Source organism: Dipodomys merriami, unplaced genomic scaffold, assembly GCF_024711535.1.
Source record: "Dipodomys merriami isolate MVZ:Mamm:240054 unplaced genomic scaffold, mDipMer1.0.p SCAF_5, whole genome shotgun sequence".
NCBI lineage: Eukaryota > Metazoa > Chordata > Mammalia > Rodentia > Heteromyidae > Dipodomys > Dipodomys merriami.
Window position 1 is genome coordinate 75,909,648 of NW_027206068.1, and position 18,395 is coordinate 75,928,042.

At 50.6% G+C, this 18,395-nt stretch overlaps 1 protein-coding gene across 4 annotated transcripts in view; it reads left to right on the forward strand.

Moving 5' to 3' along the window:
• The window catches only part of Galntl5 (polypeptide N-acetylgalactosaminyltransferase like 5), a 29,971-nt gene extending 16,518 nt beyond the window's left edge, over window positions 1–13,453 (forward strand). Inside the window, exons 6-9 of one of the 4 annotated variants that reach the window (XM_069997124.1) lie at window positions 933–1,182; window positions 4,525–4,642; window positions 7,844–7,993; window positions 13,159–13,453. In XM_069997124.1, the coding sequence (XP_069853225.1) occupies window positions 933–1,182; window positions 4,525–4,642; window positions 7,844–7,993; window positions 13,159–13,329 (689 nt within the window). In that variant the 3' untranslated portion in view covers window positions 13,330–13,453. The other 3 variants (XM_069997127.1, XM_069997125.1, XM_069997126.1) reach the window with 3 other exon arrangements.
• The last annotated feature ends 4,942 nt before the right edge of the window (window positions 13,454–18,395 follow it).

Below are 18,395 nucleotides of genomic sequence, written 5' to 3' on the forward strand. Positions count from 1 at the left end.
CAACTCTAAGACAGACTTTTCCATGAAAGAGGGACCACAGGGCCGCACCTGGGCAGGAGAGCCAGATGAGGGCAGTCAGAGCCACAGCGTCTCCCCAGGGAGGAGCCCAGGGCGCTGCCGCTGCCATCCCTCCCCTCCCCCTGCCGCTGCCTTGAATAGTCTCTCTCCCATCCCTCCCCTCCTCCCCCACGGTGTCTATGCAGGGGTGCGGGCACCCTGGAGAGCGAGCGGCCTACTGAGCTGCCGCAGACCCCAAAGCTTAGGCAGGAGGCCTCAGGTCTGTCCCTGGGTGCCGGTGGCTCACACCTGTCATCCTAGCTACTCAGGAGGCTGAGATCTGAGGATCATGGTTCAAAGCCAGCCTGGGCAGGAAAGTCCATGACACTCTTTTTTTTTTTTTTTTTTTTTTTTTGTCGGTCATGGGGCTTGAACTCTGGGCCTGGGCGCTGTCCCTCAGCTCTTCAGCTCAAGGCGAGTGCTCTACCACTTGAGCTACAGCACCACTTCCAGTTTTCTGGTGGTTTATAGGAGATAGGAGTCTCACGGTCTCTCCTGCCCGGGCTGGCTTTGAACCGTGATCCTCAGATCTCAGCCTCCTGAGTAGCTAGGATGACAGGCGTGAGCCAACAGCGCCCGGCGTGTTAATTTTTTTTAACTGTAGTTTGCTCTAGTTTCCAAATGCTGTTACCACATAGAGGAAAGAAGCCTCCGTTCAGTGTCCCGTTAGGATTCCCGCCCAGCCGCTCTCTAGCCCTTGCTCACGTTTCCTCTGCACACGCTGGCATGGTGTCCAGGCACACTGTACCCAGCACTGTTGGACATAACAAAGTATGTATCGCTTATTTGCCCCAAAGCCACTGAAACGCTCCACATATCCTCACGCATCCAACGTGCCATGCTGTGGGCCCACAGCACGCGTGCTCCCCTCCCAGGGGACGTCTTGGTGTTCCTGGACAGCCACTGCGAGGTGAACCGAGTGTGGCTGGAGCCCCTGATGGCGGCCATTGCCGAGAACCACCACGTGGTGGTGTGTCCGGTGATCGACGTCATCGACACCATGACCCTGGAGTACAGGCCCTCTCCCCTCGTGCGCGGGGCCTTTGACTGGAACTTGCAGTTTCAATGGGACACCGTTTTCTCTTACGAGATGGACGGACCCGATGGACCCACCAAGCCAATCCGGTGAGCTGCTTCTGGGGAAGGGGAAAGGGAGATGGGTAGTGGGACTTGAGAAGCACACCTTCAGAGATGATTCCTGGGGTGTCTTGGGCTTGGCGGAAGATGTTGTGTCATGGCAGGAGTTGATAGACGTTGTTTCCCTGGGTGAAAACGTGCATCTCATCCAGGCCGAGGCTGCTGCGGTTGAACACAGTCTCCGACCTCCAGCACCTCTGTCAGGAAGTGCTCGCTGCCCTGGGGAACAAGTTGTAGGACGGACGACCAAGCGACAGAACCAAGGGACAGAACCCAGGGTCAGAACGCCAGGGTTCAGCCAGAGAGAAAGCGGAAACCTTCACCCAACTCAGACGCAACTCGCCACTCGGGGCTTTCCCGATAGAACGGCAGAGGTTAACGTACACATGACTTGCTTAGACTTTTTTCAGGTTTAGAAGATGTACCTTTAAATGTGTGCGCAGCTGGATTTGCCTTGAAGTCTCCAGGCACTGGGCCGCACTTTGGCTGCTTCAGCTGTGCTGGGGGGGCCATGTCTGAAGGGCTTTCCTCCCGGCCAAACCCTATGTTCCTGCTGACTCTCACACCTCTCCTCTCCTATGATGGACCTTTTGGCTTCAGACGCCAGATATTTCAAGTTTCTAGCACTTAGCAAGTCCTTGGTCTTAAAAAAATTTTTTTTTGGAAGTGGCGCTGTAGCTCAAGTGGTAGAACGCTAGCCTTGAGCTGAAGAGCTGAGGGACAGCACCCAGGCCCAGAGTTCAAGCCCCACGACCGACCAAAAAAAAAAATTTTTTTGTGTGTGTGTGCCCGGTCGTGGGGCTTGAACTCTGGGCCTGGGCACTGTCCCTCAGCTCTTCAGCTCAAAGTAAGCGCTCTACCACTTGAGCCACAGCACCACTTCCAGTTTTCTGGTAGTTTATTGGAGATAAGAGTCTCACAGACTTTCCTGCCCTGGCTGACTTTGAACCGCGATCCTCAGATCTCAGCCTCCTGCGTAGCTAGGATGACAGGTGTGAGCCACCAGCACCCGGCTTCCTTGGTCTTTGTCTCCAGTCCAGCTTGGAGCTTTGTGTCTTATTCAAGTTATGCAATCTCACGGAGCCTTGCTTCCCTCATTTGGAGAACAATGCTTTGCAGGGTTGTTACAGGAATAAGGGGTACCTGCAAACGCATTGTTTGTTAGCTCTAATCATTCTCTGGACCCTCATCTCTAACTTACCAGGGAGGGTGGTACACCTCTGGAACCCCACGAGGACCCCCTGGCCTCCTGCTTGTCCTGGACACCCTCTGGATCTCCAGCCTCTGGATTCTCCTCCTCCCCTGATAGTGGTCTTTCTTAAGAGGTCTGGCTTTTCTGGCCGATACATTTCTCCTCTTGCCAGCACCTTGGTGGCTGTGTCTTCTTGCTGTGGCCATAAGCTTGGCATGTCTCCAGCACCAAGCCACCAGACCCTCTGCCCTCCTCGCTCCTCTTCTGCCAGAAGTTTGAGACATGGCTGTACCGCTGCATATGAAAGGCAGCCTTGTGCTGTGTCGCAGTCCCCGTCCTCACCCCGCCCCATGTCCAGTCTCCTGGCTACAGCTGAGTTCCTCTCCCTGGCCTCAGACCTGGGCACATTGCTTCTGACACAAGGACAAAATAAAGACCAGCTCAGCCTGGCACTGTGGTACATGCCTATAGTCCTAGCTACTCAGGAGGCTGAGATCTAAGACTCAAGATCTTGATCTTTGCCTCTAGTCTAATTTAGACTACAGACAAATATGAGAGACTTTTTTTTTTTTTTTTTTTTTTGGTCAGTCGTGGGGCTTGAACTCTGGGCCTGGGCACTGTCCCTCAGCTCTTCAGCTTAAGCACCACTTCTGGTTTTTTTGGTGGTTCATTGGAGATAAGAGTCTCACTGACTTTCCTGCCCGGGCTGGCTTTGAACCATGATCCTCAGATCTCAGCCTCCTGAGTAGCTAGGATTACAGGCGTGAGCCACTGGCGCCCAGCAAGGGTTGTTTTTTGTTTGTTTGTGTTTTTAACTATTTTTTTGTCTTTTCTCTTTTGGTCCTGGGTATTGAACCCAGGACATTGCACTTGCTGGGCGTGAGCTTTGCCACTGAGCTACATCCCAGGAGTTTGAGGCCAGCCTTGACCATACATTGTCTCCAAAACACAAGGGCTGAGGAGAGAGTTTGGGGGTGGACTGGCTAGCGTGATAAGGCTCTGAGTTCCATCTTTAGCCAAAAACTGTGTCCCTCACCAAAGCAGGAAGTAGGGTGGTGGCCACTGGAGTCTGATGGACAGTGAGTCTGGAGTTCTTTTGTACAAAGTGGCTATAGCTAGAAGAGAGGATTCTGAATGTTTTACTACAAAGACATGGTAAATGTAGCCAGACACTGGTGGCTCACGCCTGTCAGCCTAGCTACTCAGGAGGCTGAGATTTAAGGATCACATTTCCAAGCCAGTCTGGGTGAGAAAGTCTGTGAGACTCTTATCTCCAATAAACCACTAGAAAACTGGAAGTGGCACTGTGGCTCAAGTGGTAGAGCACTCGCCTTGAGCTGAAGATCTGAGGGACAGCGCCCAGGCCCAGAGTTCAAGCCCCAGGACCAACACATACATAATAGTAATAATAATAGAGCAAGGGAAGGGATGACATTGTCTTTAAAAATGTGCTCATTACCTGAGTTATGTTAACTCTAACTCCTGTATAACACCTTTATAATAACAATGAAAAAGAAAAAACTAATAGGAACAAAGCACATGGTTCAATGGGTAGAGCTCCCGCTAGCAAGTACAAGGCCCTGAATCCATTGCCAGTACCAATAAAAAAGAAAAAAAAGGAGGGGGGAATGGGCTGGGAAGGTGGCTCAGTGGTAGAGTGTTTGCCTTGCATGCATGAGGCCCTGGGTTCCATTCCTCAGCACCATATAAGCAGAAAAAGCTAGAAGTGGTGCTGTGGCTCAAGTGGTAGAGCACTCGCCTTGAGCTAAGGGACAGCACCCAGGCCCAGAGTTCAAGCCCCAGTACCGACAAAAAAAAAAAAAGTAAATGTTTGAAATGATAGAAATGGCATTACTTGGTTTGCATATTACCCGATTTATAACATTTATTAAAACATCACATAGTACCTCATAAATTTGTATATTTAACTGGAGGTGAAACACACACAGAGAACATATTGCTTACATAATTTGTTGAGTGTTAAATAAAGGTTAGTACCTGTATCTTAGGGACTTAAACATTTACCTGGATATATATTTGTTTCCTAGTTTCTAACTATATTGTCACTATTAACTGATTTATTTTGAAGGAAAATGTGTGGTTACGGAATCAGTTTAACCTTTATGTCTTCTTTCTAGGTCACCTGCAATGGCAGGAGGGATTTTTGCTATACACAGGCTTTATTTTTATGAAATCGGACAGTATGACAAGGGCATGGAACTTTGGGGAGGAGAAAATGTGGAGATTTCGTTAAGGGTAATTCCACCTTTTTCTTTGTGTGTGTGTGTGTGTGTGTGTGAGTGACATGCACGTGTGCATGTGTGCATGCTGATCCTGGGGTTTGAACTCAGGTCCTGGGGCTTGAACTCAGGGCCTGGGCGCTGTCTCTCAGCTCTTCAGCTCAAGGTGAGCCCTGTACTACTTGAGCCACAGCGCCACTGGTAATTGTATGCTTATTCCAATCTTTCTCTGTTTTGGATTTTGCCCTGTTTTCATTTTCCTTCCTTCTGTATGCTAGTTACTTCATTTCTTTCTTTTTTTTCTTTTTTTTTCCAGTGTAAGGGTTTGAACCCAGGGCTTTGTGATTGTTTGGCTTGCTTTTCAGCTGATGGTCCATCACCTCAGCCATGCCTACAACCTCGTTTTTTCCTGGTTATTTTGGAAATGGGATCCTATGGCCTTTTCTACTGGGGCTGGCTTTGAACCGTGATCCTCCAGATCTCAGCTTCCTGGATATCTAGGATTACAGGTGTGAGCCACGAGCCATCTTTAAAGTTCTCTTCAGCACAGACTTCCTTCATAATGCAGAGTGCCGCATCCCCGTGCTACCCCCACCGAGCTCCCCTCCCGCCCCCTCCACGTCCTCCCTCCTGGCTCGGGCAGTGTGTGAGAACACACGTGGACACACATGTCTTTGGCGCTTTCCGCTCTGTTTGGTTTATTATGTAGTGAAGTTGGGCCCTAACGACTCAAAAAACACACCCTGTGTCTCAAAACAGAATCACTTTGTGACTGAAATGTGCATGTGTGAAAAGCAAATGTCTTCTGTCTGACCCGGTGTCCACAGACAGGAAACACGCTACTCAGCCCCTTCCTCCAGGACCGCCCGCCACTCGGCGCCTCATGGCCTTCACGCACCCGAAGCTGCCAGGCGGCAGGCAGTCTCTAAAGCCCTCTCTGGCCCGATCTCCTGTCACCGGCCGGCCACGCCAGGCCCGCACACACCTTCGCCCCTCCTCTGCCCCTCTTTTGAGGGCATCCCTGCCCCAGGAGGCCTGTGGCCAGTGACTGCGGCCCTGCCCTCCACTCGCGCAGCGGGGAGCTGCGGGCCAGCCCTCCTCAGAGGTCTTGGTCTCGGATGGCCTTCCTGGCTCCCCTGGCTCCATCGGTTGCCCTCTGTTTCCTACAGCTGCTGCTCAAAAGCCACATCCTCGAGGTCTGCCCCCTGCCGGACCTCTGACCCCGTGCCATGTGCGCTTCCAGACCCCCCCCCCCCTTGTCCCTGGGAAGTCCCACCCGCGGCTAACACGCCTCCTATTTCTTTGTCTGATGTGTGAGCACCTGCACCTGCACTGTGAGCTGACCAGGGCCTGCCCCGCTTCCAGCCAGCCGCCAGCCCAGCTCCGCCCCTCCCACAGTCGGCTCCCGGAGGACAGCACCCAGCCGGGCACCACTGCCAGCCCGGTGGGCACGTCTCTGCTCAGGCAGGGCCTGTGCCGCTCCTTCCGAATACTTAACACTGCACCCGCCTCGGCTCTCGGCTGGAACTGTAGTGTGACCTTGGATTGTTTCTTTGGAGTACTAAGTTCAATTCTGCCAGCACTCAGGGAGCCTTCCTTTTAGTTGTGCTGTGCAGGGCATCCAGGTGAACATGGTGGCCCATTCATTACTCATCTGTGTTTATCAAGCACCACACACAGGGGTGCACGCACGCGCGCATGCACACACACACACACACACACACACACACACACACACACACACACACATACACATACAGTGCAGTGCTGAGCCAGGGCCTGGTGGCTCACACCTGTAATCCTAGCTGCTCAGCAGACTGAGATCTGAAGATTGTGGTTCGAAGCCAGCCCAGGCAGAAACATCCATGAAACCAGCTAACCAGCCAAAAGCCAACCTTGAGCAAAAAAGCTATGGGACAACTTCCTGGTCCTGAGTTCAAGCTCCAGTACCAGCACAGAACGAAGCAAGGTGCTGCATTATTGCAGCACACAATGGAATTAGTTGGTGGTTGACACAAGGACACTGTGGAACAGTGGCTGGGGTTAGTGTGACTAGGGTGACAGAATTCCAGCTGTAAGCAAGACAATCCAGGAGAACCTAGGCCCTGAGTTCAGTCCCAGCATGTGTGTATGTGTGTGTGTGTGTGTGTGTGTGTGTGTGTGTGTGTGTGTGTGTCCACACACATGTGCAAAAGCACAGGTGGCTGGGAACAAGAGCATTTACGTCTGTGTGTCTGGTGGCCAGGCTGCCTGCTTCAGTCTGGACACCATCTCTAGGAGCAGCAGCGACTGTCAGTTGCTACTCTTACACTGAATGGCAGAAGTTAAAAATCAAGTCAAAACCCACAGTGCACGCAGGTCTTGGTGCATGTGCTGCCAGCTGCTGTTTTCTGGCCAAAGCAAAGACAAACTCCAAGTGTGTGTGTCAGAGAAATTTCCGTGGCCCCAAGGTAAAGCTTGGGAAGTGACCCAATGTTTACAGAACGCTCAAGTTTCTGGAAAGAACAGCTAAGTGGATGGAGATCTTCTTTAATAAAGCCAGTGTGAGTGGACAAGGCCACCTCGTGTCAGTCAGCGTTGGCTGTGTCACGAACGACTCCCAGTGCACTGGCTTTACACGCAGGCAGTCCTATTGCTTCCAAATCATTGTGTCACCCCCGTGGGGCTGGTCTTAGCCAGAATGTCTGCTGGCTGCCGTATTCACCTGGAGGCTCAGCAGCAGCTAGGGCGGCGGGAAACACGCCCGTCGCCCAGCAGGCCGACACTGGAGAGGCCACAAGATATGGAGGAGAAATGATGCTACAGAGCCATAGTAATACCGACTGTGTGGTGCTCCACAAAACATTCACACAGACCAACAGGACAGAAGAGCCGGAATCAGCCCCACACCACATGTCTACAGACAACTCACTTTTGACAAAGGCACCAAAAAACATACGTGGGAGAAAAGACAGTCTCTTCAGCAAGTGCCATTCAGAAAACTAAACATGGATGTGCAGAGGGCTGAAGCTGGACGCCCGTCTCTCACTCCGCACAACGGCAGCTTGATAAGTCTAGACACTGGTGGCTCACACCTGTCATCCTGGCTACTCAGGAGGCTGAGATCCGAGGATCATGGTTTGAAGCAGCCAGGGGAAGGAAGGCCTGAGTGTGGATAAAGCTTGTCATTGCCTTTACCTCGCCCGCGCATTAACATGGTCCTGGTTTTCCTCGTCAGATTTGGATGTGTGGGGGCCAGCTCTTCATCATTCCTTGCTCCCGCGTCGGGCACATCAGTAAGAAGCATCTGGAAAATAGCCTGGCCATCAAGAAAGCCAAGCTGCGGAACTCCCTGAGAGTGGCCCACGTGTGGCTGGATGAGTACAAGGTGCAGGGGGGTGGGGGGAGGGGAGGGGGGGGTGGGGGGCAGGGCGCAGGGGGGGGAGGGGGGGTGGGGGGCAGGGCGCAGGGGGGGGGCGTGCAGGGCTCACGCTGTGCCAGGGCGGGCTAGGTCGCAGGACGCTGCTGTGCTCTTTGGGGGCCCCTCAACCACCTACCCCCCCCTCTGGGTTTAGTTCATTCTAAGCTCCTGTCCTTGCATTTCATTTGTGAACATCTAACTTCTCAGAACATTCAAGTTCCTGGAGCAATCTTTCTTTGCCCAGATCTCTCCCCCTACCCTCCATTCTGCCTGGGAAAAGCCACCCCCAAAACAGCCTCCTCCCCTAACCCCAGATGGCAAGTTAGACTGCTTTCTCAACCATCCATGTCCCAAGTGATGCAGATGCTGCTGATCTTGGAAATATGGAGAACCTTCTCTCTGCCAACAAAGCCTGCCTGCCTTCCCTCCTTCCCTCCCTCCCTCCTTCCTCCTTTTTCTGTAGTGCTAGAGTTGGAACTCAGGGCCTCACACTTAGGCCTTCTCCTACCTGTGTCTCCCAAGTAGCTGGGATAACAGAGACTGCACAGAGATTGCTCTATCAGCGCTTTGCCCGCATGTGTGCAGCCCCACAGGTTAGGCCCCTGCCAGGACCTTGAGTGCATGCCCGTCCATCCAGGCATAATGCACGAACAAGGACAGGAGCCCCACCAAGACCTAGCTCCAGACACACGGAGACACATGAGAACTCTGTGACAGTGTATGTCCTGCTCTTCATCTGACGTATTCACGGTTCTGCTATGAAATGGTAAAAAAAAAACACAATTTTGTAGCCAGGAAAATGTCCATTAAAATTAGCTACTTAGCGTGGTGAAGTTCAAAGTCTGACAAAACCAAGTGTTGATGGGAATATTCATTATTCCAAGTACATTTTCCTTTGTCTGTTGTGGGGCTTGAACTCAGGGACTGGGCGCTGTCCCTGAGCCTCTTTGTGCGAAAGGCTAGCTCTCTACTTTTGTGCCACAGTGCCACTTCCAGTTTTTGAGTGTTTGTCTAGAGATAAGAGTCTCATGGGGACTTTTCTTCCCTGGTTGGCTTCCATCCACAATCCTCAGATCTCAGCCTTCCGAGTAGCTAGGATTATAAGCATGAGCCACTGGCACCCAGCTCCAAGTACATTATTTAAAACCGTTGGGTGGTATTAAGCATGAGCTCAGATTGAGCAACTCCATTCTATACATACAGAATGCAAGGTTATGTGCTCTGGCATCTGGGAACAAGAATGCTTCTAAGCAACATGGTTGCTTAGCAGGTAGTGCTAAGCCAGAGCTGATACAGCACAAATGCTTGCGAGCAGAGGGGCACACAGAGACATTCAGTCCCTACTGTTCTATAAAGCAATGACAATGCCCAACTTCAGCTGTCCATGCAAGAGCATAGCTTAGTCTGGTATAATGGTGAACAAAAATAGCCAGATATAATATGGATTGTGTACTATAACAGTCCCTCTCTAGAGTGAGTAAATTAAACTTTATGGTTTTTTTGTTGGTCGTGGGATTTGAGCTCTGTGCCTGGGCACTGTATCTGAGCTCTTCAGCTCAAGGCGAGTACTCTACCACTTGAGCCACAGTACCACGTCTGGTTTTCTGGTGGTTAATTAGAGATAAGAGTCTCATGGACTTTCCTGCCTGAGTAGTTTGAACTGTGACGCTCAGATCTCAGCGCCTGAGTAGCTAGGATGACAGCCGTGAGCCACCGGCACTGGGCTATTACTCTTTCTAGTTGGTTTTAACACACACACACACACACACACACACACACACACACACACACACACACACACACACACACACACAAGAATTTTTTTTTCTTTTCTTTGAGACAGGGTCTCTTTCTGTCACCTGGCCTTGAACTTGCCAATGAGCCCAGACAGGCCCTGAGCTTCTGACCCTCCTGCCTCAGCCTCCCAAGTGCTAGTATTATAGGAAAACATTACCATATCAAACCTCTTTTATATGACCGGACTCATATAATATTTTGTCCTACATAGTTTACTTATTATTGCATCCTGAAAATATCCTTTAAAAGCAGCTTTCAAATTAGAATACACAAAAATATCTTTCTTTTAAATGGTGTCTTTGATCTACCAAAATTGATATTATTGGACCAGACCTTGTTTGTAAACATCCAGGCTTTATTATTACTATCATTTCTTCTTGTTGTTGTGTGCTGGTACCAGGGCTTGAACTCAGGGCCTTGTCTCTTGCTCAGCCTTTTTAAGGTTGGTGCTCTCTCACTTGAACCACACCTCCACGTCTGGCATTTTGCTGGAGCACTGGTCTGAGCTGTTGACTCTGTGACAGATTTGTCTGCCTGGACTGACTTTGAATTTTGATCCTCAGATCTCAGCCTCCTGAGTAGCTAGAGTTACAGGTGGGGTCCACTGTGCCTGGCTCATCTCATTCTTTTCTAAGCAGACTAAATCTCCAGATGGTTTTTGAATATAGTCAATGCGCTGGCAATTCTGGGCCAGAGCTGGTTCTTATCCCAGCTGCTTTTGTTCTTTGTTTTTTCTTTTTTGTTGTGGGGGGCTAGTCAGGGCTTGAACTCAGGGCGTGGGCGCTATCTCTGAGCTTTTCTGCTCAAGGCTAGCACTCTACCACTCGAGCCACAGCGCCACTTAACCCATTTTCTAGTGGTTGATTGGAGATAAGGCTGGCTTCAAAGCGTGGCCCTCAGATCTCGGCCTCCTGAGTAGCTAGGATCATAGGTGTGAGCCACTGACGCCTGGCTGAAATAAACATTTTCTGTATGTACCTTTTTGCACCATGTAAATAATATCTTTGGAATGATCTCTACACATAGAGTTTGGGGATGAGTTAACATTGGCAGGCCGTCTACATTGCATGGCCTGGCTACCCACACGGGAACAGCTCTGGTGATCTCATAGGCTGCAGTGGATGTCATTGTTGAGCATGGCGGCTCAAGCCTTTAAGCCTAACTCATTGGTAAGTGGAGATTGTAGTTTGAAGCCAACCTTGTCGTAAAAGTCTGTGAGACTCACCAGTGCTGGCGTGGTGGTGCGCATGCACCTGCCAGTCCATGTCTGCGCCCGTGCTGTGAGCCGCCATCTCCAGGAACCCGGGAGGCCTGAGGAGGGGAAGGAAGCCCAGTCAAAGCAGGGCTCCACCTAGAAAGAAACCAAGGCAGAAAGGGGCCAGAGGCATTACTTAGATGATAGAGCACCTGCCTAGCCAGCATGAGGCCCCGAGTTTAATCCCTGTACCACACACAAAAGAAAATCTCCCTGTTTTAAATTGCATTTAGTCATGAGTGATCTTGAGCTCATTTCTGCATTGGCTATTTTCTTCCCCTGTGAACTCTGATCATGGGTGGACAGTTGCTGAGCTGTTTCCTAAGTTTTGCAAAAGTAACACTGGCAAAAAAAAAATTAATTTAAAAGCCATGGGTTGTACAGCATTGCCAGCTGTGAAGCTGGGTGAGGGGCTGGGCATAGAGATGCAGGTAGGCCACACAGACCTTCGCCACTCCAACACGATAGCCCCGCCCCTCTAGGCCCATCCCCGCACACACACCCAGGAACTAGTGGATGCAGCAGAGAAGCCTGGGAGAGGCCTGCAGGTCTGCACACTGAACACACGGATGTGGCAAGCACACACCTCTCATTCAGGGCCATGTTCATCCTGTGTGGAGGCACTGGGGAGACACAGATGAAACACAAGGGCTCTGCTTTCACACAGCCCTGGGTCGTCTTAGGATGACTCCTAACACGGGGCAACAGAGTCCATTTGGCATTTACCTTTAGCACTAAAGTGGGAATATGTAAAAAAAACATCTACCAGGGGGCTGGGAAGGTGGCTCAGTGGTAGAGTGCTCACCTAGCCTGCATGAAGCCCTCTGTTCCATTCCTCAGCACCACGTACACAGAAAAAGCTGGAAGTGGTACTGTGGCTCAAGTGGTAGAGCGCTAGCCTTGAGCAAAAAGAAGCTCGGGGACAGCACCCTGAGTTCAAGCCTGAGGACTGGCAAAAAAAACCTCCAAAAACCTAAAACCAAAAAACAAGCAGGAGTTGGGCCTGGTTGCTTACACATGTAATCCTAGCTACTTGGGAGGCTGAGATGGATTGATTGTGGTTTGAGGCCAACCTTGGCCCAAAATTGGTAAGATTCCATCTTAACCAAAAACCTCTGGGCGCAGAGGTCCGTGCCGGTCAGTCCAGCTGCGTAGGAGCCACGAACAGGAGGACTATGCCCAGGGCACCCAGGATGAGATGCTGTTCAAAAACAAAAAAGAACAAAAAGAGCTGGAAGTGTAATTTGAGTAGAGCACCTGCCTAGAAGAACAAGGCCCAGAGTTCAAGCCCCAGTACTGCCCAAACACATAAAACAAATGAAAATAGAACCACCTTGTGCGGTAATGACCAGCATTCCCATAAGTCTCTGCAGCAGCCTCCTCCTCCCAGAGGCCCTGGACATAGGAAGTGCTCCAGACGGCCTAAGGCCACAAATAAGCAACAACAGAGCCAGTGTGGGAACCCGAGCTGTGCTCCTGGTCTGCTCCCCTAAACTCTCCCTATTCTGAATAAGAAGAAGTGTTCATTAGGACCAGGGAGGGAGGAGTTGTGTGTGTGTGCTGAGAGCAGGGGAGAAAGGTGGTAGGAACACTCTGGTAGGAGCTGTGGCTCTTCAGCTGCTGAGAAGTGGGGTCGATCTTCCCAGACCCACTGTGCACCTGTCATGGTGCCAACAGCTCCACGCCATTCCTGGGCACTGGCGAGCGAGCTGAGGTCCCACAGGGCGTTCACCTTCTCCTGTGCAGTTAGTTCAAATGGCAAACGCTTCTGTGTGTGTTTTAGGTTTTAGAGCTTGAGCTCAGAGCCCAGGCACTGTCCTTGAGCCTTTGCTTTCAAGGCTAGCCTTCTGCCACGTGGAGCCACAGCTCTACCACTGGCCTTCTTGGTAGTTAATTGGGCATTAGAGTCTCCGGGACTTTCCTGTCTGGGCTGGCTTTGAACTGCCACCCTCAGATCTCAGTCAGCTAGGATTACGGGTGTGAGCCACCACTGTCTGGTGTGATTCTATGTTTTATACCATAGTCTGATTATCAAAGCTTTGTCTTGTTTAATGAGAAATGACTTTTTGTTTTCATTTAGGACAATTTTTTCCTTCAAAATCCTTCTTCAAGACACACAAAATATGGCGATATTAGTGAACGGGTTGAACTGAGGAAACGATTGCGCTGCAAGTCTTTCCAGTGGTATCTGGACAGTCTCTTCCCAGATCTGGAGGCATTCATGAGCAAAGAAAGAGAGGAAATAAAATAATTTTCGTGAATAAAAGGTGAAAACATCCTCTAGTCCCTCAACACAGTGGCATCAGAGAACAAGTTTGGAACATCACGGAATGATGTGAAATGAAATGAAAAATACAACCAGAGTGGCCTATGTCTCCAGTGCCTTTCCCTGCTTTTCTGAGCCAATTTTTGTTTCTAGCAGTCGAGCTGGCAAAAGCTGCCTGGCGAAAGACGCCCAGGTCCTGCCTTCAGTTCCTTTCTTGCTGCCCAGGCCGCGCTGGGCCGGCTCCTCACTGAGGGGCTGATGTCCACCCACTTGTGCGGACATCTCGTTGCTCCTGCGGCCTTCTGCCCTCCTCAGCCTGCGCTGTCCTGGTGCTTTGCTAATCTGTTGCTAACTTGCACGTGTTAGGCTATGGCTTGGGGAGAAGGGGCAGGTACACTATCTTTGTTGCTTCTTTGGGGTTCATCCTGGCTAGAGGTGTTGGAAAAGGGGAAAGAGGTTTAATTCACAAAGACAGGGAGAAAGGAAAGGAACATATTCAAAGGGGGAAAAAGTGTGTGTGTGTCTCAGGGATTTCAGATAGTGTATGCTAGAGAAAAGACTAACAAGTCTCCACAGAAGGAAATGATTTGTCTCAGCTCTTATACTCATTTAGTCAGAACTGTTTACCTCTGGGCTAGGAAAGTGTCTGGATGGCAGGGTGCCAGGGCACTGCGGGGAGCTGAGAAGGCCAACAGCCCTGTGTCCTGGAGTTAGTGTTCTTTGATACAATATATAAATAATATATAAATATAATATATAAATAATATAATATATAAATATAATATATAAACATGAGTAAAAAAGAATGGATTAGGGCTGGGAAGCTGGCTCAGTGGTAGAGTGCTTGCTTAGCATGCATGAAGCCCTAGGTTCATACAAAGGAAAAGTCGGAAGTGGCGCTGTGGCTCAAGTGGTAGAGTGCTATTTGTGAATGAAAAGAAGCTCAGGGACGGTGCCCAGGCCCTGAGTTCAAGCCCCAGGACTAACAACAACAACAACAAAACCCAAAATGGTTTATTATAATCAAAATACTGTACCAAAAACTATTTGGAGAAAGTCATTGGAAAGATGGGCTGAAAGATGATTTAGGTCGGCCAGGCGCTGGTGTCTCAGAGGTGTCTCAGAGGCTGAGATGTGAGGATCACAGTTCAAAGCCAGCCTGGACAGGAAAGTCCGTGAGACTCTTATCTCCAATAAAACTACTGGAAAACTGGATGTGGTGCTGTGGCTCAAGCGGTAGAGTGCTAGCCTTGAGCTAAAGAGCTGAGGGACAGCACCCAGACCCAGAGTTCAAGCCACCAAACTGACCAAAAAAAATACATCTGAAGCTCACACCTGTCATTCTACCTACTCGAGGCTGAGATCTGAGGACTACAGTTCAAAGGCAGCCCAGGCAGGAAAGTTCATGTAATGATTATTTCCACCAGAAAGCCAGAAATGGAACAGTGGCTCAAGTGGTAGAGTGCTAGCCTCAAATAAAAAAGCTCAGGGCCAGGTGCTTGTGGCTCACGCTTGTAATCCTAGCTACTCAGGAGGCTGAGATCTGAGGATAGCAATTTAAAGCCAGCCCATGCAGGAAAGTCCATGAGACTCTTATCTCCAATTAACCACCAGTGCAGCTGTGGCTCAAAGTGGTAGAGTGCTGGCTTTGAGCAAAAAAGCTCAGGGATAGTGCCCAGACCCTGAGTTCAATTCCCACAACTCTACAACTGACAAAAAAAAAAAAAGAGGATGAGTGTAAATATCAGCTTTGTTAAAAGAAAAAACTATGTGTATCTCTCTTTCTCTCTCATCCCCTGTTATGTAACTAATACTACAACTTAGTTGTGTAATTTATTTCAGGTGCTGAATAATAATCATTGGTTCTAGAAATAATTCAACATGTCCCTTAACAGTCTCTTCTTGGATACTGTTTCACTTGTCCATAAAATAGAAAACATCAGTATCGGGCTGGGAAAGTGGCTCAGTGGTGGAGCGCTTGCCTTGCATGCCTGAGGCCCTGAGTTCGATTCCTCAGCACCACATAAGCAAAAAGAAAAAAGCCAGAAGTGGCGCTGTAGCTCAAGTGGTAGAGCACTAGCCTTGAGCTGAAGAGCTGAGGGACAGCGCCCAGGCCCAGAGTTCAGGCCCCACGACTGGAACCCCCCCCCCCAAAAAAAGAAAAGAAAACATCAGTATCAACCAACACTAGGTATTTGAAATAAAGGAAAGCTCTATTCTTTTTTGTTTTTGTCTTTGACAGTCCTAAGGGCTTGAACTCTGGGCCTGGGTTCTATCCCTGATTTTCTTTTGCTCAAAGCTAGCACTCTACCACTTGAGCCACGTACCACTTCTGGTTTTCTGGTGGTTCGTTGGAGATGAGAATCTCATGAACTTTCCTGCCTGGGCTGGCTTAACTGCGATCCTCAGATCTCAGTCTTCTGAGTAGCTAGGATTATGGACATGAGTGAGCCACTGGCTTCTATGATTTTTTTATATTTTTGGGGGGGGGGGTCCGGTCGTAGCGCTCTACCACTTGAGCCACAGCACCACTTCTGGCATTTTCTGTTTATGTGGTGCTGAAGAATTGAACCCAGGGCCTCATGTATGCAAGGCAAGCTACTCTACCACTGAGCCACCTTCCCAGCCCCTCTCTACTTCTTTATAGGTGGTAATTTTCATTTTATATAGAGGTTTTAAAATCTGACTTTGATCTGCTGTTTTAAGGTTTTTCTTTCCAATGTACTTTTTGATATGATCAAATGCTGAAACAAGCCTTATGCCCCAAAGGGACAGACCGTAACCCACTCCTGCAATGTCCCAGACTGGAATCCTCCCTCCAGCCACGGACCTCACTCCACTGAACCAGCCAGTGTCACCGCGGACCTCACTCCACTGAACCAGCCAGTGTCACCGCGGACCTCACTCCACTGAACCCAGAGCCACGTCGCCCTGAGCGGCCCCGGGCTTACAGGCTTCGGACGGGACTGCCGGCGTTGGGCAGCTGCCTTGCTTCCCAGTACTTCTCAATCCCTCCGTCTCGGGAGAGCAGGGGTCTCCCACAGGGGTGGCCCAGTGCTGCTCCCGTGTGGACGTGAGATACTTCACACACAGGCCACAGTGTGAATGTAGCAGCACTCACAGCTGGCCGCGTTTCCACGCACTCACTGAACAGGAAAAACACTTTGAACATGTTACCAGAAGACAAGTTCAAGTTGAGCACTGTCCCCGTCACTCAGCGACACAGCCCCAGCCCGACACGTGCAAGGCCCAGGGTTACATTGCCGACACCACTGAATGAATGAAATGAGTGAATGAGTATTAAAAAACACAACGCCCAGGGATTGTTGACCAGATCCATGTCCTACGTGTGCACCATCTTCCTCATGGCAGACCTCGTTCCCCGTGACAGTGGAGATGACAGACTATGCCAATTTTTCTTCCTCTGTCTACGCTTCCTCTGTCCCCCATGACCGGAGTCGCGGGTTATGATGGCTCATGAAGAAGCTAACCAGGGTGGTGCTAAGATACCTGGGGGGGGGGGGGCTGTGTAGGGGAGGAGGAGGAGGGGCTGGACAGGTGGGGGGGGGACTGGAACCCACAGGAGGGGCTGGGGAACTGGGTTGGGGCTAGGACACTGCAGGGGTGGAGGCATGCAGGCGGGGGGCTGAGAGGAGGGGCCATGGAGGAAGCTGGGGCCAGCTGAGGCAGGAAAGGCAACCCAAGGCCTCTGAGGCCTGCCTGGAGCACAGGAGGGAGTCTTACCCAGGACTGCAGGGCAGGGACTGCAAAGGAGAGCTGGGAGGAGAAAGAAGGGCCTGGGGGTGAGACCTCCTGGGCCTGGAGAGGGCTGAGGCTGGCCTTCCAACTGCAGGCTGGGGTCGGGGCTGCTCTACTTCCAACCTCCAGGCTGAGGACCACTGTAGGCTGTCACCGCCTTTCTAGAAAAATCTTCAGACAGCCTGTACAAAGCCGTGCCAGCTCACCCTGCTCCCTGGCCAGGGGGACTCTGCCCCACCTTGCGACTTGTTGAGCAGATGAGACATCTAAGCGCAGAGGGTGCCCAGGACTGGAGTTGTCAGATTTAGCCAATAAACATGCAGGATGCTTGGTTACACTTGAGATCCCGCTGGACCACGGGACTGTATGAACAGCAGTGGTTTGAATGTGTCTCCTCCAAAGTGTACGCTCAATCTCAGTTGGGGAATGGAACCGCATCAGAGGAGGGCTCTCGGGAGGTGATTGGGGCGCAGGCTGGAGCTCTCCTGAGCAGGATTAGAAGACCATCTGGGGCTGGGAAGGTGGCTCAGTGGCAGAGTGCTTGTCTAGCACGCAGCACCCACATGCCGTGCGCCCCGCATGCGCACAGCACACGCTCCACTACAACATGATGCTTTAGCTGGAATTCAAATTTCAGGCCAGTCTGTATCTCATGTGACAGCCACACCCAGGGACACACAAAACACAGCAGTCAGCCTGGCCTTACGGTGCACACTTACACACGCACTGCAAAGACCACCTTAGAGTGGTTTTAACGGGGAAGAGCTGGAGTTAATCCAGATCTGCCATTACTAAGAGGACAGCTAAGTAGCCATGGTTATTGATTTGGTGGAATAGTAGTTAAAATCACAATGACAGACGCCCAATTCATACTCATCTGACTGGTACATATTAAAGTACTTGACACTGTCAAGGTGAGGTAGGAAGGGAAGCAATGGAAATGTGAATGCACAGTCTGTACTGGAGGTGTGTGTGTGTGTGTGTGTGTGTGTGTGTGTGTGTGTGTGTGAAGGGAGCCCAGGGTCTACTCATGCTAGGCAAACACTCTATCTTATGCACCAACTCCTAAGCCAGCCCCTGGGGTTTTGAGATAGGGTCTTGCTGTGTCCTGGCTGACCTTTGAAATCCTCTCTCTGCGATCTCCTTCTGAGTACCTGACCTTCCGGGTATCTATCACGTCCAGTAAGAGGCACAGTTTCAAACCTTAATTTGTATGTCAATTATCTAGAGATCTGGGGACAATGTGGATTTTACATGGAAGTGCTCGTGGTGTCACTGTTACCTGCTGCTGG